Here is a 21,857-nt window from a genome sequence, read left to right as displayed (position 1 = left end):
ACAATTCCCAACGCAACCTCGACAATACAACCATTTCTAATACAACTTTTTTTCATCGTTTATCTATTCTAACATTGTACATTTATCTTTCCTGCTATTGAAAAATAGTTTCATAAATGCATATGCAAATAAAAGGAATTTCTGAATTTGAACCAATATGAAAATCATAAGAATTCGGTTTGAACGTAAATGTGAGAGTAAAAACTGCAATAAACTGCGAACACTTTCCGTCGTCCATTGAAAAGTTTGCTTGCACAGGAGAGGAAATATACACTTTCTGAGAAAACCTGGTATAGTAGTACAGCAGTACCTCACTGCACTTTCTCTGAAAGGAATTCTTCCGGTTGGCATGGTGAAATTGTGGTTCACTTTGCTGTACTCCGCCACTCGCTTGTGAAGTGTAATTGCCACCAGGCACTATAGCAAGATTCATCTTCGGTACTTGTCTCATACGAGTCGAAATTTTCATTCAACGTTACTTTTACCACATTCTCAATCTGAGGACACATCGATACAGTAATTGTCACTTGCCGAACTTAGGAGATGTGCTGTTGAAGAACGCGAAATGCACAACAGTAACTGAAATTCCTCTCTGCACCTTTCCTTCCGGCGTAGCACCGGGAGTACAGTACCCGCATTTCGTCTCAGGAACCAATTCATTTAAAATTCGTGAGCTGACAGGAAGAATCAGAGAGGGATGGAATATTTTGGATAGTGCGGGGGCGTATGAGTGCATTGTTCAGCTACTCCTGTCACCTGTCATCCTGATGTGCTACTTCCAGTTCTCGTTTTAGGTACCACAATTGAGTTCATTTGTGAGAGCAAATAGGCATATCGCTAATGTTTAGCTAAGCAACAAGCAGATTAATTCATTTAAGTTTTAATCAGTCTTCTTTGCTCAGTCTTCTATACACATACCTTCCTCTTTAGATACGCTAAACAGGAAGGAACGGTATGATGATGGTACTTAGTAGTAATTTAGTATTTGTTAATATTGCGATAGTCATGTATGCTTCTGACTCACTAATTTTTACTAAAAAATTCTATCTCTTCCATCGTGGATTTAAATCTTTTCCTTTTAGGGTTACACAGCTGTTTCCGTCTTAGCACATTGCTTTGTGTGGGTTCTTGAGCGGTTCGTTTTTTTCACTCATATCTTCGTTATAATTTATTCAACTGCGAAGTAAGTGAAAAAAAGAAACTGAAGTGTATATTGGGATATACATATAATTCGTTTTTACCGTGGCTCTTCAGTGGTTGCCCTAAGGTAACAAAGATGTTTGAAAGTGACATACAAAATGATCTGTCGTTCTTGAGAATGTTTTAATTAGGTATCATTTGCAGAATGGATGCATTCACAGAATCGCCAGGGCAATATCGGCCACTGTCGCGTAAATACGACAGAATTGACAGAAGATATAAATTTTTCAAAGCGTAATTTTCCATTTTATTACAAAAACAACATGTGGAATCTAGACCATAAGATTGACTCTGTTAATACCATATATCCTTTCGAAGTTTTTGATTTCAGGAAAAGTGCTGCCTGCTTACAGATGCATTATCCACTGCTGAAAGATGAAATGGGAAGACACATTTGTCAAGTAGTCTCTTTTCACCGCCAGGTAATTCCATATGATTGATTTAACTTTCTCTGTGGTATTGTAATGCTGATCCAAAGAAAAATAATTCTCGTTTTTTTTAGATTTCAAAAGGAAGAAAAAAAGAATATCTTCAAAATTTTGGAAACGAGCAGGTACTTTTAATTCTGAACATATATTTTATGAAAAAAAATGTGTACTAATTATTTGAGAGCTCATTTATCTTTTGGAAAAATTTCTTAAAAAACTCTTTCGAGAAACAAGCGCCAATAACTCATTCAGGGAGTACTTACTACAATAAACGATTTGCCGGATGATATACTGCTGATGATATTTGGTTACTGTCATCCGATCGATTTGATTAATTGTTTTTCCTTGGTATCTCGCCGTTGGAATAATTTAGCAAATAGCTCTACTCTCTTGAACGAAGTTAGAGTTCTGGTTACCTACCGTACACTGGCATACAAAAGTGTCAAAGAATTTTTTGCTAAGGTTGATGTTGTTTAATTCTGTCAAATTTTTAGCAATTTATTAAAATAATGTAGAAGTTGCTTGGGAATGTTTGTACTTTTCGGACTTTATAGATTACTAATACATCTCTCTACAGCTATAAACGTCTGAGTATAGAATGGAACAAAAATTGAGTGTTTTTCAATTCAGTGACTTTTCAAAACAGAATTAAGTTTTTCAGAATAGAATTTAGGTTTTCGTATCATTTATGACATCCAGATGCTTGTTTTCTGATCAGCACCTCTATTCGGGGTGATAAATAGAAATAATGAGCGAAAGCACAGTTAGGAAGAAGTGTGAAGCTGCTAGAAAGTTATTTTAAAAAGTTTCGATTAGCAATCGTCAGCATGTTGTATTCAAGACATGATATGAAATCCTGAATTCTAAAAATTCCAACAGGATGCTTAAGCGTAGACAAGAATTGGGACTAGATTTACATTTAATTTCACTTTCCTCGTCAATATTTGTGTTTTTGGAATTATGCTTGTGAATATATTCATAGAATTCTCACCATCTTCGCAAACTCTGCATCGATTGTACAGTGGTATTGCCATCCACTCAAGTTAGCAACTTATTCGATATATACATGCCCAACGTCACCCATCTCGATATCAGTTCTTTTGACGGTTATCGTTTACTTTCCTTTAGGACATTTGAATTAAAATTGCTTAAAAACTTCTTCCTTCTTAAACAACTTCTCTTAAAATTAATTCATATAGTGTAGTGACAATTGTTGTTTTGTAAAATTTTTAAGCATTCCTGTGCACTGAAAGATAAGTCTTTAAAGCGAGACACCTTTAGGAATAGAATCCATGTAAATTTGAAACACCTTGTATGGGTTTTGTAATATTTACTTCTTTTAATATTTTTCTTTAGCTTATGATATTTAATGTGTTAGAATTTCAGTTAGGCTTTTACAGAAATGAATGCAGCATTGCTGAAGAAATTATCTGATTGTTTTCCCAATCTTGATACGTTACATATGGAAGGTGTCAAGCGTGTATGATTTATATTGAAAATTATCTGGAAACCCCTTGCTATTCTTGTTCAATTTTTTCTCTTTAGTGTCCTGCAAAGTTTGAAAAAGCCACTGGTTTATAAGGATTTTGGTGATTTCAAATACCAACATTGCAGTGTTCCTCTCGTGTTCAGTGTTCAGGAGAGTGGAATGAAATGTTGAGGCTGTTATTTGAGAATGAGAATACCTTCCCGAAAATCGAAAATTTTTTTATTGGTGATATGAATGAATATTGGGATGGGGCTGACATGAAACTATTGTCTTGGAAACGACAACTGAAAGTATTGCATATTGAAAATGGGGCAGCCAAAATTAAGTAAATTTTTTTCCAAAAATTATTTTGTCCGTTGCTGTTAACTTGATACGTCTTAAATAACCGAAAATTTCGAAAATTGAAACGACCCATTAGTATTATTCATAGTAGAAACGACTTAAGCGATTCGCTTTTTCCCGAAAACTTCTAGACTATTTAAATCCTCCTTTGAGATGTATGTGATTCATAACCTTTATTACTGAACAAAATTTCCATTAAGATTTGTACCCAATATAGTTGTTAGAAAGCTAAGAAGGTGAAGCGGTTTTCTCAATGGTCTCAATCGACTTATAAAAATGTAAGGCAACCTGTAATTGTTATTTATTAGCTTCTATGGGATCAGGATTTCTCCATGGCGATTAACACTTACCGAACTTTATCTTGGGTATTTCATTACAAATCACGATTTTCGCTACATTGGTCTTTTGCATAATTTGAAACTTTTGTCTTTGGATATGTGTCTTTACACCGATGATGAGGATATTTTGCATTTGAAGGTAAGTGAAATTTGTCCATAAAATTCTATTTAATCAATTTGATTGCTATACTGAGTGACAATAATTGAAAGAGGATAATGGATTTTTTCATACGCTTCAAATTAAGATTGCGATGTTGCGTGTTGATTACTAATTACTGTATTTCGCAGAATGTCCTTTTTTTTTTTTTTTTTTTTTTTTTTTAAAGTTTAAATTTCTCACTTCTAACCGGTTTTTAATGTGGGAAAATTTATTGACCACAAGTTTTATTACACTAAAATATAGCTACACTGTTATCAAATTTGTTGCATTCTGATTTGCAGAATTTATGCAATCTGGAGGAGTTTCGTTTAGCGTGTGGTGATCAATACTGTAACCTTACTACAGAAGGAATGATTAATTTATTTACTTTACCAGATAAAGAACCGGAAAAATCATTCCCGTATAGACTTAGAAATTTAGCTCTTACCGAATTCCAGATGTGCAGTGCGGAACTTGTAAAGGTCATTGCTAAAAAGTATGTTATGTCACTGTTATTCAAGAGTCTCAGCAGTTTTGGTAGAGTTGAAAAGAGATCTTGTAAAACTGCAATAAACTAGTAACAATATTTGGAAAAAAAGATTATATTTGATTTGTTCAAATTGGTGATATTTGCTAATAAATTTACAACATAATCATTCAAAAATTCCCTAGCTTATGTAATAAATACCAAATTTAGTTGCCCAAAACTGCGAACGCTCAATTTGCAACGCAATGAGTTTATGGGCAACAATATCGTTCAGTTCGTTACCAAAAATTTCAAGTAATTTCTTAGCTTTCTCTATTTCATATCCAATTTTTATACTTGCTACGCCCTGTTATTTATTAATGTACCCGAATATCTTATTTTACTTAGTACAAACTTTATCTCTTGCTTCACTTAGTTGTCTTTAAAAAAATTTAAAAATGGAGTTTTCGCGTTCAGAGCGATTGCTAACGGATTTCCACAAAATTCGGTGTAATAATAAATGTAGAGTTCGGGAACCTAATGATTTTTATTTACTTCAATACATTTGTTAGTTTTGAACGGCTTTGAAGAGAAACATTACCATTACTTGTACAGCTATTCTTTAGGGTAAATGTCTTTTTTTGAAGGGTCTCATTTTAGTGATCTGGTCTTGCTAGATTTAAGTAAAATCGGTAATTCCTATGAAAATAAAGCTTGGGACAATCTGTGTGATGAAAATTTGCCGAAATTACGATTCCTGAGACTTCATGACAATAAGGTATAGCTTTATTACTAATGAAAAAATTCTGTGGAATCGTTATCCAAATGAAATAAATAAATAAATAACCCTACATTTAACAGTTACTGAACTTCAAATTTTCACTTTTTATTACATGAAATTGTTGAAAACCTACAAATTTGAAATCTCATAGCGGGAACTGCTAGTTCAAAATCAATATCTGAACTGTCGGAAGAAACTGTTAGTAGGGTCACTGGATGGGTAGAAAGAGACTAGTGTTTGGATTGCATTGCTTGGCTGCACTCATATTCATTATCCAAAGTAAACAAGCACAGACACAAAAAAATTTTAAAAGTTTCTGGATAACGAGATATGAACGTGACTCCTTGTCGTGTTATAGGGATAAAACTGCGATGACTCGTGAAAATTATTGTATAAATTTTCTGTAAGCTTTTGCAACTGAAAAAATCCTTTTTTTTAGGCGGATATTAACATATTGCAGCGTCTGAACCTGAAACGCCCTAAACTGATGATTACAGTTAGAATGAATCACTTTATTAATTGGACAGAAACAGAAAGTGGTTGCGTTTTTCATGACACATACGATGGCGATATCAACGCGGTTGTGAATGATTTATCTCAAATAGATGGGTTCGGTTGTTGTGGCACAGTAATTCATTTTCCATCAGCATTCATTTCGGCTTGAATTTCCGGTTTGTTTTTTTAAGTGACCTATAGCAAATGCTCTTAAATAAAGCACTTTAATGTTATGTTTGTTTTTTCATTCTTTACCATGTTTATCCATTTTTTTCTTTATGTGTTGATGGCAGCCTTTTTTATTGGAAATATCACTGTTATCATCCGTTAAATTTTACTCGAAGATATCAACAATGTTTGAAACTATTCCAGACTATCCACTACAGCTTAGAACGATGATTAAAATAGTATGAATTTGCTTTAGAAACACAGCATATTTCTTGGTCAAATTATTTTATAAAAGTTTGCGTCATCTGAATTCCAACCAAATAGTGATACGATTTAAAATATATAAGTTTTTTTTTTTTTTTTTTACCAATGAATGAGTCATTCTTTGGTAGGCATAATTCAATGAATTATTGAGACCTACTCTGACTTATAATGTAAAAACTAAATGTTACAAATTCAACTTTTATTGAAAAAGCAAAAAACTTTAAAACATTTTTAAATTTTAAAATTCGATAGTCTTCAACTTACGGTTCTTCGTGCTTTTTTCTTTTTCATCTTTACTGCTTTGAAATCTGAATCTTCAGGCCTGCAACCAGGAAATCAAGAGAGTTCCAACGATTAGTAATAGTTGCTCACAATTTCAAGTTTGCTTACCCATATCTAAATCGTTTTACGGCCTTCTTTCTCACATCTGTTAATTCGCTTGTGAACGATCTCAATTTTCGCTTCTTCCCCTCATTCGAACGGCGATCATTGTTTTCGCAAAATGCTTGTAATTTTTTCCCTTTCCTTGCCCGTTTCGCTGAACGCACTTGAAATTCAGCTAATCGTCGAGCTCGTAATTCTTCCTACACAGGAATAATCCCAAAGAATTAAATTATTTGGCAACTAGGAACAGGTAAGCTTCAATAATAAAGTAGGCTGCACAACAGCAAGAAACAGAGGTACAGAGGCTGAGCATATTGCATTACTAACATTGAAAGGCCATAATGGATCATTGTCAAAGTAACGGAAGATACTACCCATATGAAACATTTCAACTTCGTAAGTTGAAAATACTAAAGCTTGTATAAAATCTAGCCGCTACTGTAATACTTCACAGCTTTAAAGAAAAAACTCTACCTCACTTCCATCATCGCTAGTGTTATGATTCTTACTTTTCTTCGCATCTTGAAATGAGAAAGAGGTTATACAGAATATCGTGAAAACTTTCATTATCCATACCCAATGTATATCTATTCCCATTTTTTTAACTCTGTGAACACATTTGATCTCAAGTAGACTAACATTTAGATTGCAGAATTGAAAGTTTCTATATCAGCTCTGTTAGACGATACAAATATTTCGTTTTAGAATATTATTATGAAGCTGACAGGCATATTTTGCAAGAGCTCAAATGTAATATATTTTACCTTTCTCATTAAGCAATGGTTTCTGCATCTTCATCCAGTGTCTTTTCTCCGTACTTCCTTCCAGTCTTGTCTTACCTCTTTGTAACTCCTCCTGCGCAAGTCGCAGAGTTCTTTCTACTTCTTCCTCTTCTTTAATCTTTTCAATACTCTCTTTTAAACTTTCAATTCTATTCTTATAAGCATCGATCACATCTGTAATGAGGAAAAGTTTTATCTCTTACTTACGAATTAAAATAAGAACTATATTATTATAAAATTCAACGGACCAATTCTGTATAAAGCAAAAGACTGAAAAACTGACTAGCACTTATGAGTCGCTGCTTCAAGGAACCTTCTTTATTTGAAGCTACAATTTCCTTTAGAATTTTTCGTTCACTTTCACCCACCAAAGAAATAGATCGTCCTACACGTCCTGCCCGAGCAGTTCGACCAACACGATGAATGTATTGCTTCAGCGTAGTAGGCATATCCATATTAATGACCTATTTGCAAAAACACTGTATGAATATTAGCGGCTCAATCAATAACGAAATAATCAATGGGTTCCTTTCTTCCAAATCTTCGATCTTATTGAACTTCGAAAGAACGTATAGTTACCTACCTTCCGATTTTGTAAACAGAACTTACTGTCTTGACTCCTTCCACGTCAAGTCCTCTAGCTGCGAGATCCGTCGAAACTAGCACATCAAGTTCAGCTTTTTTAAATCGAAACAGCGCCTCAACACGTTGTCTTTGTGTTAAACCGCTGTGGAGTTGACCAACCTTAAAAAATTAATATGATGAATCATCTTACGTTTTGAACATTGTAGTTTCATCCAACTAGTAATAGTTTAGTTAAGCATTCAGAATAAAAAGCAGTATTCAAAACGGATTGCGTACAAATTCAAATGACCGGACTTCTTTTAGACTTTCAGTTAATACTTGCCATTACAAAACATTCAGCTGAATTTGAATAAAAAAAAAAATTTACTTAAACGAAAAAATTCCAAACAACTTACCTTAGCTCCCAAAAGACCCAATACAATATGGAGTCGCCGACAAGTTTTCTTCGTCTTCACGAATATTATTGTGTGGTCAGGAAAATTCCGTGTAACTAGACCTAAAAAAATGACAAAATGACATGATAAAGAATTTCTGGAATAATCAAAAAAAAAACTGTGTTACCTGCTACAATACATTCCCGGTCGGCTTCATGATTCTCCCGTATACGTACAAATTCCTGCCGAAGATTTAAAGCTGTTTCCGTATTACCACTGATGAATAATTTTACCGGATTTTTTAAAGAAACAGCTGCTAACTCTTCGATCTCAAAATATTGCTCAGTTGACACCAATGAATTAAACTGTACATCAGAATTGTAATATTAAAGAAAACTTTTACATTGTAATGGTAAAGACTTCTGAGTTATCTGCCAAGAGCTGGATTTCACATCCTCACCATTATTTGCCTTAGTATACTTATCACCCTTAAGTGCTTATATTATATAATGCATATTAATGCAGTTGAGCACAAGATAATTTGTTATAAACTAAATAAATAGAAAAAATAAGGAATTCGAAACATATATACCTGATCTGTCATAGTAGCCGAAAATAGCATCGTCTGCCTATTTCGCGCACATAAATGCATAATTTCTTTCATTTGAATGGAGAAAGCTTCATCTAACATTCGATCTGCCTCATCCAGAACCAAAATCTTAAAAAAGTAAAGATTTCCAAGATACAAGGTCTAAGAAATCAAACAGTCGAAAATCCACCATACTTCCATCCGTTTCACACATTACTCCACAAAGTGATACAGAAATAAACGAAACTATCCTATAATAACTATCTCAAAACTATTCTCACATTTTGGAAATTAAATTAATTAAAAAACAGTACTGAAAAAATACCTCAACATCAGCAAGTGAGAAATTAGGCGCATTATGCAGATGATCAATCAGCCTTCCCGGTGTAGCGATTACAATGTCGGGTCGTTGTCGCAATGCCGCTTCCTGGGTTTTCAAATCCAAACCACCTTTAATGTATATATTTTAAATGAAAGTTTCTCCAATTCATTATTAATCATATTGATAATCCGATATGCTTTCCAAAAACAAGTATTTTATAATTCAAAATATGACAATATATGATTATGATTAGTCCAGTCCCTCCTTCTTTTTTCCAGCTGAGTTTATTTGTTTTGTAAAAGAAGGACGGAAAATATTTTCATCATTCCCACTGTTAGAATGCAACCATTAGCTAGTAACATTGGTCTTTTACTAGCAATGGGATTTATTTCCTCTAAATCACACATATTATTCGCTATGAACAAAACATCTCAAATTATGAAGGATGCTACAATAAGGTCTAGAAAGAATTATCTACGGAACAGTGATGAAATGCTGAGCCTAAACCTGATTATCAACGTACTGTTAAAAGTGGGGAAGCATTTCATGCAAACATTAGTAGGAAGACCGTATTAAATTAGCGGTATTAAAAGAGTCTGATATCATGAAGAATTGATATCTCAATAATCAGAGATCGTAAATTCAAATAGTGTTAATTAGCAATAACTCAACTCTTTCATCTGAGTTCATTATATTCACTTTACCATTCCAATTGAGTGGAAAAACAAGAAAGTTTGTTGATAATTTTTTGAAATTCAATTGAAAACTGTTAAACTTATAGACAGCTTTACCTCTCCATAGCTTGCCTTAGATGTTTCGTATATACTGAATGGGAGGATGACATATTTAAGTCAAGCTATATAAAAGGCATTCCAGTAAGCAAGGAAATTTTTGGTATACAGTTGGTTTGTTGTAGAATCCTTAAAAAAGGAATTTTTTTTTACATATTATTAAATCAGTATCTAAAAATAACCACAATTCATACTATCTACTAATCTACTATTATTTCTACTTAATCGCTCACTTCCGAAATACAACTAGGATTGATTCTATCGAATGTAAAACACTGCAAAAAAGAAATTTTGTGCCGACATTCTAACAAATTCCATTATATAACTTTGAAAAAAAAAAAAGCAGAGAAAACGACTAATCAGACACAATTTCCTGACTTAAGTTTTGTGAAATCACTAGCGCGATAGTAATTACCATCATAATTTACTAAAAAGAATCTTTAAAAATGGAGACAAACTAATCCAACTTGTAATATTTGTTCACATGACAGTACCGATGGATATGATGATATTATTGATGAAAATGGAAATAATTGAATAATCAGAGCTGAATACATTTATAGACATCGAATTAAGCCATGAAAGATTGATGAATTGCTTAGGATATTAAGGCTTATTTCATAATCGGGTGCACTTTGATTGCTAAAGATAAAAGTTTTTATTTTTTTATTTTGCGTATAAGCTAAATAAGATATATATGTTCTTTTCCTTCAAATTATTTACGAAAACTTTGATAGCAATTGAATTACTATTTCTAAAAATTTTTGAACAAACACCTAAAACTGAAAGAAATAAACATGGGTGACTAACCCATTAAATCGTCAGTCGAAACTAAAACTTGTGTGGAATATTTCTAATGGGCTCTTTGTAAAAAACAGAAATTTTCGCAATGTATGTAAAAGATCAAGGCGCGGAGAATTGTGAAATGAGCTTCAGTACCTCAAGCATTCAACAAAAGAACTTGGAAGAGTAAAGAAAACTTTGGAAATTGAAAATCATTTATGCTACAACAGTTTAATAATAGTTAGTAATAATAATCAATAATAATAACAATAATTAATAATAATAATAGGTAGTAATAATAAATAATGATTGATAATAATCAATAATAATAAATGGTGATAATAATGATTAATAATAATAATAACAATGATTAATAATAATAGTAATAATAATAATAATTAGTAACAATAATAGCAATAATTTAATAATAATAATGATACCACTCATCATTTTATTAGATACAACGAAAGTGTAAGTACCAAAAAGTAAAAAAAAATTGACAAAAATTAAATAGTGCACTACATTAACTATGTCTTATTTGTAGGGATATCTTCCATTAAAATAACTGTAGGGCTGATAAGAATCGAAATTTTCAAATAAAATACAGGATAAAGATATACAAATTGTTTTCGAACATAAAAAAAAAAAGAATTCGGGGAGGAAACATAATTAAAATATGATATGAGACGATTTAAAGATATGACTAAAACTCATATAATTCCTTGTAATTTCATTAAAGCCTTCAAACAGTATCTGCAATTTGTTGAATTCTAACGGACTTTAGATCTTCTCTATCCACCTTAAGTAGTCTTCTTCTCAACTTATAGCGGAAAAACTCCTGTTTTCTTCATCTTCTAATCGATGCCAAATTAGTTGAACGCCCACACTTCCCAACTGCCCCAATTTGAATAAAAACCTGTTTCATTACACTCCTCGCCACTCGACCCGTATTCCCTATCATTGCTTTGATGGCATTCTTTTCATAACTCTTGTTCCTGCTTCATCTCAGACCCTTTCTCCAGTACTTTGTAAACTTCTCTTCGATACTTACTCATCCGTACCTGTCACTACAACAAAATTTCATTCTTGAACACAATCAACGCCACCTTCTTGCCCACCCATTTCAACAATACTACCGCACCATTTCAGTGAAATACAGCTGCACAGCAGGCCAGAAAAACGGTCTATTCCGCACATCATTACAATCTTTTTGTTCCGGTCATCCCGAATATCTTGTCCAATCCGGTCTGTGACCCTTTTCTTACCAAACATCGAAAACACCTATATAATTTCACCCGAACGATCGTCTATCTCATCTCATTTCAGTAGCCCAACCATCCCTCCCTCTTTATGCGTCTCCATTCTTCTCTTCTATAGAATAAAATTTACTCCAAAGAAAAGAGAAATTTTGCATCTGATCTCATAAAGGACTCGTCAGTGACAACTGTAATGAAAAGAAACCAACGAATTTTGCTGGTACTCTGTATTATTTATGGATTATGGAATATTGGTACTCAGTGGACAACAACATTACTTTCATTTCTGCAATGGGATACTATTTACGTTAGTTTGATAAACTGCAGAATATTACTTTTTCAAAATTTTATTACAGAAATCAGTATAAGCTTGGGAAGACATAATTACATTCCAAGAATTGTCAAAAATAAATAGATGTTGGCAATTATTTCCCAAAAATTATGCTGACAAAAGATAAAAGACACTGAAAGATTACTCAATCGGTACAATGTAAACTATTATAAAACAGTACTAACTGTTTCTGCTATGCAAGAAAATCGTTAAATTTGATTTAATTTTCGTTTCATTTTTCCAAGACAAAAACGCTTTTCCTTGTTACGAAAGGATCATTTTCGAAGTGATTAAAACGAAAACTGTTCGACCAAAAATCAGTCCCCAACTAATTTCTTGCTTAATTTGAAAGTATGAATAACAAAATTTGGTAGCTTTTAATTAAAAACTACCTACTTTTCCCTACAAAAAAAATTTTTTTTTGGAAACCTATGTGAAATTTCGGAATTAAATGTAACTCAAATACAGAATTTAGATATTTTCGTAAAATTCTGAACTAGAAAAGTTCTTCTCCCTTGCTGAATAAAGGAAAAGTTTTTGAAGTTTGAAAAAGATAAAAAAGTTTATGATATTTGATAAATTACGTGAAAAAACAAATTTCAGGTGATGACAATTGTGGACATTGGTTATATCCAATCATTTGGAAGTTTTTGTAATGCTATCGGTGCCCTTATAGTCGGGCAGGTAAATATTCATATTTTAATAAAAAGTTCATCAAAACTTATTTTTTGATGAACTTTTTAATAAAAAAAAAACTTCCTTTTCTTTTAATAAAAAGAAAACTTATTTTTTGATGAATTTTTGATATTTAAAAACTGATAAAAGCAACCGCTGAAAAAAAATATGCTATTAAAGAAGTTGTTTAGATTGCTGACTCAACTGGACCAAAAACGATGTTTCTGTTTTCATCGGTCATTATATCGATCTACTACTCAGCACTAGCCTTTGCCAAGTGTTGGTATTCATTCTTTTTTCTGCAGGTAATTTAAAAAGCAAAAAGCATATCTGTTCTGACTTGAATGACAATTTTTGAAACCAATTCACTACACCCCTCCTAATTATCCATTCGGATGGTCCTAACGTGGTTTTTCTCCACGACAGCGAGAGATTGTTCCATGATGTATAAAGTAGTGTTTAAAAATTAGTTTTCCTATTTCAATAATCCTGTGAGAAAACTCTTTTTAATGATTATAATAAAAAAGAAGCATTCAACCCTACCTACTTAGCAGAAAATATAAAAAATGAAAAATATATAGGTCAAAATATGTCCAAAAGACTATTAATAGTAAAGCGTTGTCGTTCGTTAACGCAAGAACGAATAAAGTTAACCAATTCGAATGCAAATTGTGAGAATGAGAACTATATTAAAAACTTACTTTCTATTAAGTTGCTAAGAATGGGTTATCAACTGGATGCAACTGCTGAAATGTATTTAGCAACTATTACAACGGAACGTGAAAGAACAAGTGCTCTAATGCGACTCACTGTACCACAGGTAGCTCAAAAAACTCTTTTTGTCACCTAAATTAAGATATAACTTAGTGATTAAATTAGACTGGCAGATACAAATTCGAAAACTTGAGATAATCACGAAAGGTAGAATAGAAACGGCTCGAAATATTTTGTACCTATGAATAGCTCAGTAATAAATTCATTTCATTCCTATATTTTTGCTTTCCTTAAATTCTACCTCAGCACTTCATATATACATATATATATGCAGGCCTTGGCAATGTTACTGGGTCCAATGTTTGCATCACAACTGGCGATTAAGACCAGCCTTCGTGCATCACAGTTCATTTGTGGTATTGCCTTAACTGTAACATTAACTCCATTTATCTACTATGTTCTACCACAAACACACAATGTACCAAAGCTTGCTACTGCCCGACTACGTCCGCAGGTAGCAGTTACGTTAATAACAAAGATCAACTGAACAAGATAAATTTGAATTAAATCGGTTGCATGATTTTACATTTAATAAGTAAATGTACTGATTTCATTAAAATTATTTTCTTCCAAAATTCTCATGTGCATTAACTTTGCTTATCCTTTAATGTGAGACTGAGAGCTCCTTAAATCTGTAGCGTGAACAAAATTCTATGAAACAAATATGGTCGAAGTTTTTATCTTTAACAATTACCTTCCCTTGAATGAGCAAAAATAAATCTAGAATATTACACATAATAATCATATTCAGGATTATCTGCCAATGATAAAGCATAACGTTGCTCTTCGAGAAGGTATTTTTTTGCGAGGACTGCTTATAGCTGCCTATATTTGCTACGAATTAATATCCAGGAATTTCCTTCTGCGTTCCTTTATGCAGGTTATTTTTGTCACCATTTTAAAATTGTGAAGACATGATTCCTTCAAAAGCTAATTTTCATATGAACTATAGAACTTATAATTAAGAGAAATATGTTACTGAACTATATTAGCCCACAGTAAAGAAGATTCACCTGTCAAGATATTACCAAAACGGTGGTCGAAAGGAAAGCATCATCTATAACACACTGAACAAAAACAAATAAATGAAGACAGATTAATAAGAAATCAGAAAGAAACTTTTCAAGAGTCGGTATTAAACATAAACTAATTCAAAAATAAAATTCAGACTTAATCTTCGAAATTTGTAAACCATGGAATTAATGCGATGAAAGAGTTTGATTCTTAAAGACTTCAGGGCCCAAATGACTCGGCTAAAGTACTTACTGTAATGGGAGCATCATTACTAGTGGTACAGTTCCTCCTACTACCCTACCTGCAACGACGTTTCTATCCGCGAACAGTACTAATTATTTCACTGATTGGTCTTTCCTGTGCTTATTCACTAATCAATTTCACCACAGATTTCAATCAGCTACTTGTTGTCATTGCCCTTCAGACAGCATGCTACGCTATTGCATATGCCGAAAGCTATACGCAGATCACGAGGTATGTTGTTGCATTTAAAATCAGAAGCAACAAGACATCAGTCTATAAGGAAAATCACTAAAAAATCGTGATTAGTACAGTAACCAAAAGAAAAATTTTGTGCTAAATGAGTCTCCAATTCCATTTCCCCATAATTGCAAAAAGGTAAAAACTGTATTTAAAACATTATACTGATACTAAGTCGGAAATCTGAAGCTGAATGGTAGCATATGTTCTCGCTTTTTCCTTAGTAATCATATAATCATGTAGTTTTTTCAACCATATTTTAAAATAGCCCCGTAAATCAGTATTTTTTTTCTTTCATATTTTTGGTTACAGTGCAGTAGACATTACCGATCTGGGAAAAGCAACAGGACTAGCGTCGGCCGCTCAATGGATAACACATTTCATAGTTCCAATTTATACATCACATGTAGTACAGTCATGGCACTACACCTATGCATTCTACACCAGTGCTCTGCTCTCTGTTGGAGCTCTCTGTTATGTTATTCTACTCGCCAAACATTCAAATGCCCGTGTACGCTCCCTATTACCATCGATTAGTCTAGCATAATTTATTCTATAATCTTCTAAGATGAATTATGGTTATTGTTTTTATGCAGTGTTACAGCAAAAAAAAAGTTTCTCCACGTCCACTACGAAAAAAAAAAAAAACTAGTCTTGAATTTTAAATAAGGAAGCCTCACTGAATCTTCGCCTTTAATATTTAACACTGAAAACCGGCAGACCCATTTTGCAGTTCTTCTGAATCAATTACTAGTACTACTACTTTTTAGTATTTATTATTTAGAAAACATTTCTTCACTTAAATAAATGCAAGGAAAAGTTTGTAAACTAACATACTCTTCCTATGTTTGTGAAAAAGACGAACCTGCACACAAACATATATCGATGCTCATAAACTTCGATAGCTGATGACTAACTTGAAATGTCTGCAAATAATTAAATTAAAATAAAGAAATGCAGATAGTGTTTGATTTTCACTCCAGTTCTGGGAAAACATTCAAAAAAAAAAACACTCCAGAAACATCATGCAAGATTAAAGATTTCTGTACTCCGTGTAGATAAGCTATCAATATGTAGCAAGTGTTAGCTGAATATACTCGGTAACACATCAATTCTTTTGATCGTCAGGTTTTTCAATAAAAAGTTTGTTCAACCACAAGAACAGTCAAACCTGTATGGCTAATTCTCTTGTTGGCGTTAGTACAATCACTCTAGTCACTGATTTTTGCTGCGGTCGATACAATAAACGCTCTAAAATTGGTAACATGAAAGCGACTGTTTTACCAGTTCCTGTTGCAGAACATGCACACAGATCACGCCCTGCAAGTGCAAGGGGTATGCATGTACTTTGTATTCGAGTAGGTTCAGCAAAACCGCATGCTGTTATGGCCTAAAAAAGAGGATAAGTAAATTCCCAAATGATGAAAAATTTCGAAAACCAAATATTATAACTTAAATGTGATAAATTTATATTTTAGAAGATGTAGTTGAAGAAAAAAAAAAAAAACGAAGAAAAAACGAAGCAAAAAAACTCTAATTTCAAGAAAAAACGAGGCAAAAAATGAATTGCACTTAATACGAAAGAATGAAGCATTCAATGAGATTCGACAAAACCCATTCAATATGCAAGTTACCTTTAGAAGCGCCCTGGAGAGATTCATTTGATCAAAACCAATAGCTATTTCTGCGTTTAGCGCTTTACTACTTGTGACATCATCAAAAAAACTATCTGTTGCATAACATCGCTTTTTCTTTCGCTGCTTTACACGAACATTATCTGAGAATTCAAGCAACTGATAGATATTTAAATGAGGAATTAACAGTTTTCTTTCTGAATGTTCGTCGATTATTAAACGCATGTTACTAGTAGAACTATTTCTCAGAAAGTGTTTTTAAAAATTTTTAAGCTTGTTTTTTAATACTTCTTGCTTACTTCATTGTTTCCAAAAGAATGTTAAAATGCTGCTAGGAACTTTTCGCAAAACCAAAGATCCAAAAGTACCGGAAATGTTTTCCATTTCCTGCACAAGTTCAGGAATCTTCTCCAGTGATTCGGAGCCAAGAAGTTTTGCGCGTTCTCGTTCAATTTTTTCTTCCAACGTACTGCTGGTTCCTTTTTTCACATACGACTGCAGGCATTTCAATATATCAACTTCTGTAAAAGCACAAAGTACTCAAAAGTTTTAGATTCAAAACTCCAAAGCCACCATATTCTGTAAGACCTGGAACAAAGAAATTATTATCTACATTATTTTTGTTTCTGTGGATATAATAAGAGAATGCATCATCAAAAACAAGTTAAAACAATTCCTTACAAAGCTTATCCAACAAATAATAGGGTTTCAAACCCTTCAAACCATCCGAATAATTTCGTATTTATTTTGATCGTTTTCGAAATATTATTAGAGCTCCTTTCTATTACTTTCATAAAGGAGTCGTTTGTTGGTATGAGGTGATGTTTTTTGCGTACAATTACAAATTGATGGCTTCACGATTAAGTGGGGAATTGGCAACAGTTCGTTCTTATGACCCCTCTGGCCAGGAGGGATGACTTTAGAAGAGAGAGATGATATCACTTAACGAAGAAACTAAGCTAAAATGAAACTTCGAATCAGCCTCAGCAACCTTTGTCTTCTCCACTGACACAATCGAATACGAATCCATCAGTAAAATGTTCGCTTATCCCTTTCTGCCACTTTTTCTTCACTTCTAATCCCTGCAACGAGCATTTCCTTGTTTTCTCAGCAAAAGGAGAATAAAGAAAAATTAAGACTTCACCTACATGAAAAGAAAGTGTTTAAAAGTGAGAGAAAATCTGGTACGGAAATGAGAAAATAATAAAGAATTTTTTACGAAAATAATGCTTCAAGTATAAAGATTTTTTTAAGATGCATTTCTTGTACTATTGGGAAGGTACTGACAGGAAGTCTTCTGATTATTCCTAAGCACTCTGAGAAAGCTCAGCTTTTTTATTGTATGAAAATGAAAAATAAATTGTTCCAAATAACCGATGCTACTGTCAAAGATTAGATCAATGGAACTGTTATCGGAACCGATTTTATAAACTTTTTGGAACATCACGTGGAAATTAAATGAGAGTACTGTACAACAATTCAGCAAAATGAACAATAGCTCAGAAGAGGGTGATATGTTGCAAGGATCTAATGGAAAATGAAAAAAGCACTAGCCTCATCAACTTCATCATCTGTTGATTCTAGCACATCTACAACCTCATCGTCCGCAATAGTTGGAGGATACAACATTGTCTGCAAATTCTTCCTGATATGATAATGATGGTAACTTATTCTGTAGCACTTTATCTACGTAGACAAACATCATCACACTCGGTACTTAAACAACGCTATATGCCAAAATGCAAGACGACACAACACCCCTAACTGAGCAATACAATATCATCTGAACTCCATCCTAACATGCCTAAATTATACGGTTTCTTTATGCACGAAGTCATCCCAACTGATTCACTTAGTCACAACATAAATTTTCCCACGCACAACATTTCTCTGTCGCTTTCATCCGCGAACATGCTCAGATTCCCAACGATAGCGATGCAAGGAAATAAGAATAATGACGTTTCACTAGTAATATTCCACTTTGCTACTTTTTTTCTTGGAGCACTAATAGATACAAATAACAAATTTATGCATTTATCATTATGTTCAGTATAACTTCCATACATACTCTACTAGTGAATAGTCTATATATATATATATATATATATATATATATATATAATCGATTTGTGCAACAGTGATACTTAAATGTATTATATTAGTAACAGCAGAAAAATGACATCATTTACTGTACATAACAGCAATTACATTCAGAAATATTTTAATCAGAAAAACTTCCTCGGATTTTGATTTCTAAATAACAGTGAAATCTGGAATTATCTTTAAATTTCAAATTCTTCAAGTATTGGATAAGATTTGAGCTTGAGGAAAAAATAGCATATATAATTGCTTAAGAAGTTAATTCAGTAAATTCCAGTGATAGTCACTTCATCTTCATCTTCGTTTGTTTCATCACCGTCGTTGACAACCGAAACGACAAATGATTGCATTGCACGACCGAGCTGATCCACGGAAGCGATGAGAGAATTCATGCGATTCGGTCTTGTATCGTACTCAATACCTTCATCTTCTTCAGCCGAAGCCTCACTAGATTCAGGTTCTTCCGGACCACTTTCCTTATTTTCGCTTCCAGCATTTTGTTGCTGAAATTGCATTTGTAAATATAATTTCTCGAAAGTTCTACTGAAAATTACTCGGTACTTTTAATAAAATGAATGAAACATCGGTTTTTCTTGAGATTCACAAAAATTTTACAATAGTTGAACTATCCGTTACCTCATAGGCCTTTTGAAAATGAATGCCATGTCAATCGAATCTTATGATTGACTGAATAACACTGCGATTTGCTGAACCTATTTTGAGAGTAGAGACATCTTAGCTCCTATATATCACAAAAAAAAAAAAAAAAAAAAACTGGGTGACTCACTTGAGCAATAACTGTTCGTAACCTTGCAAGTTGTGTTTCAAGTTGACGATTTTGTTCTTCTAATATCCGGCTTCGTTGTTCCAGCCGTTCCTTATGCTGTCGCAACAGGTACGCCTAAACAGGCGATGGATGGTAGAAAGACTGATGGAAGAAAGCAACGGAATGACAAAAGTGTAGAAGTTAACCTCTCTCAATAGCTGATCGTCGCCAGAACTAGAAAGTGAGGGAACAGATCGTCCAGTTCCCATGTTATCAGTAACACTTCGAGACATTGCTGCATTACTTCCTCGCGTTAGATTCGGCGTTGAGCCCACAGCATTACCAAGCTTCCTCCGTCTTTCAATTTCTTTCTTTAGTTCTCTGAATTTATGTATTCGTCTAATAGCTAGGCTTTAGTGCTTACCATTTTCATTAAAACTAATTAGTTTATTTCAAAAATTCAAGAAATTGAATTCTAAATACCTATTTTCGTGCTGCAACTTGTGCAGTACTTGATCCAACTCCTCCTTGTGCATTTGTTCAACCTGGGACAAAAGCTGTAAAGGTGACTTCAACTCTGTCATGCTCATTCTCATTTCCTCTCCAGTGTCGTTTGAAGCAGGGATCGGTGTACCATTTTCACCTTGCGCCCTCCATAATCTAAAATGACTGGTACTTGTAATCAAAATTTAAACTTTTATGTTTGCTAGAACTGGACAGCTGTTGAATATATCAACTGGAAAAATGATGATATATGTCAATATCGGAAAAGAAAATCGGCTTTTCGAATTTAAGAAACATTTGGGGAAAAAGAAGTTAGAAACATTAATAACTATCATACGGAAAAGCATGAGTAAATTAAGCTACAGTGACCTTCGAGCACAAAGCTGTATTCGATTGTGGACTGGTTCGGTGAATGGATTAGCAGGAGTAACATTACCGGTTTCCAACGGAGGTCCCTCATCTACCGTTTGTACTGGTAGATAACCGATTCGTGTCTTACTCTTTGATCGCAATTTGTTTCTTACTATTAGGCCAAAATCACGCACATCTTCACCTGATGTCGTCTAAAACTATGCTTTGATTTTGAAAAAGTTTTAAATAAAAATAAAAGGCAAAGAGGATAGAATGAGAAAATAAATAATTTTAGAAATTAGCCGGAAAGAACGATATCAAACCTACTGGTAAGCAATATTCCTGTATCGGATGTGATAATTTATGATTTTTAGCAAGTCTTTGACTAAAGAAACAGTTTTGACAAACATCAACATTGAAACATCGTAAACAGCGGTAACGTAATCCAATAATTGGAAACATCTTGCAGACATTACATTTCGCCTATAAATTTTTGAATAAGTGATTTCATGAAATAGTAAGGAAAAAGCAGAAAATGAAGTTCTGAAAATGAAATTATTACTTCATACAGTTGTATAAGTTTTCTTCACTGTAGCATCTGTCAAGAATCTAGACTGGACTATGTATTAGTAATTCATTATAATGTAAGATAGATTATCACAAAACTTAAATTATAAATTATTGTTAAAAAAATGCCTCATGAATGGTCTCTAAAGGAAATAACCTATCTTACATTATAATAAATTACTGATGCAGAAATTTTCATCAAGAAAAATTTTTTTTAATTTTTATCGGCACATTAGGAAGTGAAGTAGGGTACTGGAATTTGCCTTCTTTGATTTAAACTTTACCTGATGTTTAGCAAATTCGGCACTAGCTAGTCGATGCATAACGGGTAACCAAACAATACTTTGTGGTTCCTTTTTTAACCAATTCAAAAATTCATCAACTGAAATCAATCGTGGGTATTTTGCTGTTTCGAAACATGATCGCACCGATGGTTCCACATTCGAGCCACCAAATGCTGCTGCTTCGCCAAAAAATCTTGGAATCTGAAAAAAAAATTAGGTTTTTGAAGAAAGAAAAACTTTTCGCATCATTACTGGTAGGAGTACTTCGGAGAAGTATTTTGGAGTACTTTTTATCCTATACTGCTAGCAATTAGTTGTTGAGATTCAATTCTTTAATTTCGAGTACAATTATTAGTTTAGAGATTCGTCAGTCAAATCTGAACTGTTTTTCAATATAGTTC

The 21,857-nt window shown here is 33.1% G+C and overlaps 5 protein-coding genes across 5 annotated transcripts in view; 2 read left to right on the top strand and 3 right to left on the bottom strand.

The window, feature by feature from the left end:
• Positions 1-1,345: 1,345 nt before the first annotated feature.
• Bm12829 (Uncharacterized protein) lies at positions 1,346-5,847 on the top strand (the record flags this gene model as incomplete). Its single annotated transcript, XM_043080225.1, has 12 exons — positions 1,346-1,434; positions 1,532-1,622; positions 1,703-1,753; positions 1,881-2,090; positions 2,611-2,734; positions 3,029-3,108; positions 3,243-3,442; positions 3,768-3,936; positions 4,239-4,432; positions 4,634-4,717; positions 5,063-5,180; positions 5,644-5,847. The coding sequence occupies 12 exons, from the start codon at positions 1,346-1,348 to the stop codon at positions 5,845-5,847; spliced, it is 1,614 nt and encodes a 537-aa protein (XP_042936159.1).
• A 17-nt stretch (positions 5,848-5,864) lies between these two features.
• On the bottom strand, positions 5,865-11,992 carry Bm7053 (Uncharacterized protein; the record flags this gene model as incomplete). The annotated part of the gene is made up of 12 exons (XM_043080224.1): positions 5,865-5,873; positions 6,375-6,432; positions 6,501-6,694; positions 6,969-7,015; positions 7,259-7,450; positions 7,560-7,740; positions 7,886-8,020; positions 8,257-8,357; positions 8,423-8,564; positions 8,828-8,953; positions 9,150-9,274; positions 11,827-11,992. The coding sequence occupies 12 exons, from the start codon at positions 11,990-11,992 to the stop codon at positions 5,865-5,867; spliced, it is 1,476 nt and encodes a 491-aa protein (XP_042936158.1).
• A 177-nt stretch (positions 11,993-12,169) lies between these two features.
• On the top strand, positions 12,170-15,797 carry Bm7062 (Uncharacterized protein; the record flags this gene model as incomplete). The annotated part of the gene is made up of 8 exons (XM_043080223.1): positions 12,170-12,283; positions 12,911-12,991; positions 13,174-13,287; positions 13,695-13,802; positions 14,031-14,210; positions 14,508-14,636; positions 14,994-15,244; positions 15,563-15,797. The coding sequence occupies 8 exons, from the start codon at positions 12,170-12,172 to the stop codon at positions 15,795-15,797; spliced, it is 1,212 nt and encodes a 403-aa protein (XP_042936157.1).
• A 295-nt stretch (positions 15,798-16,092) lies between these two features.
• Positions 16,093-18,513, bottom strand: Bma-ddx-27 (Uncharacterized protein; the record flags this gene model as incomplete). The annotated part of the gene is made up of 6 exons (XM_001900990.2): positions 16,093-16,176; positions 16,422-16,640; positions 16,885-17,027; positions 17,253-17,405; positions 17,876-17,966; positions 18,439-18,513. The coding sequence occupies 6 exons, from the start codon at positions 18,511-18,513 to the stop codon at positions 16,093-16,095; spliced, it is 765 nt and encodes a 254-aa protein (XP_001901025.2).
• A 734-nt stretch (positions 18,514-19,247) lies between these two features.
• Bma-dys-1 (Uncharacterized protein) overlaps positions 19,248-21,857 on the bottom strand; it is a gene marked incomplete at both ends in the record, with an annotated part of 40,026 nt that continues 37,416 nt past the window's right edge. Inside the window, 7 exons of the mRNA XM_043080222.1 lie at positions 19,248-19,487; positions 19,772-19,885; positions 19,957-20,131; positions 20,234-20,410; positions 20,624-20,817; positions 20,933-21,088; positions 21,457-21,657. Coding sequence (XP_042936156.1) covers positions 19,248-19,487; positions 19,772-19,885; positions 19,957-20,131; positions 20,234-20,410; positions 20,624-20,817; positions 20,933-21,088; positions 21,457-21,657 — 1,257 coding nt within the window. The remainder of the gene's footprint in view (positions 19,488-19,771; positions 19,886-19,956; positions 20,132-20,233; positions 20,411-20,623; positions 20,818-20,932; positions 21,089-21,456; positions 21,658-21,857) is intronic.

This window comes from Brugia malayi (assembly GCF_000002995.4).
Source record: "Brugia malayi strain FR3 genome assembly, contig: Bm_v4_Chr3_scaffold_001, whole genome shotgun sequence".
NCBI lineage: Eukaryota > Metazoa > Nematoda > Chromadorea > Rhabditida > Onchocercidae > Brugia > Brugia malayi.
Note: the sequence above shows the minus strand (reverse complement) of the source record. Positions and strands in the feature narration are given on the sequence as shown.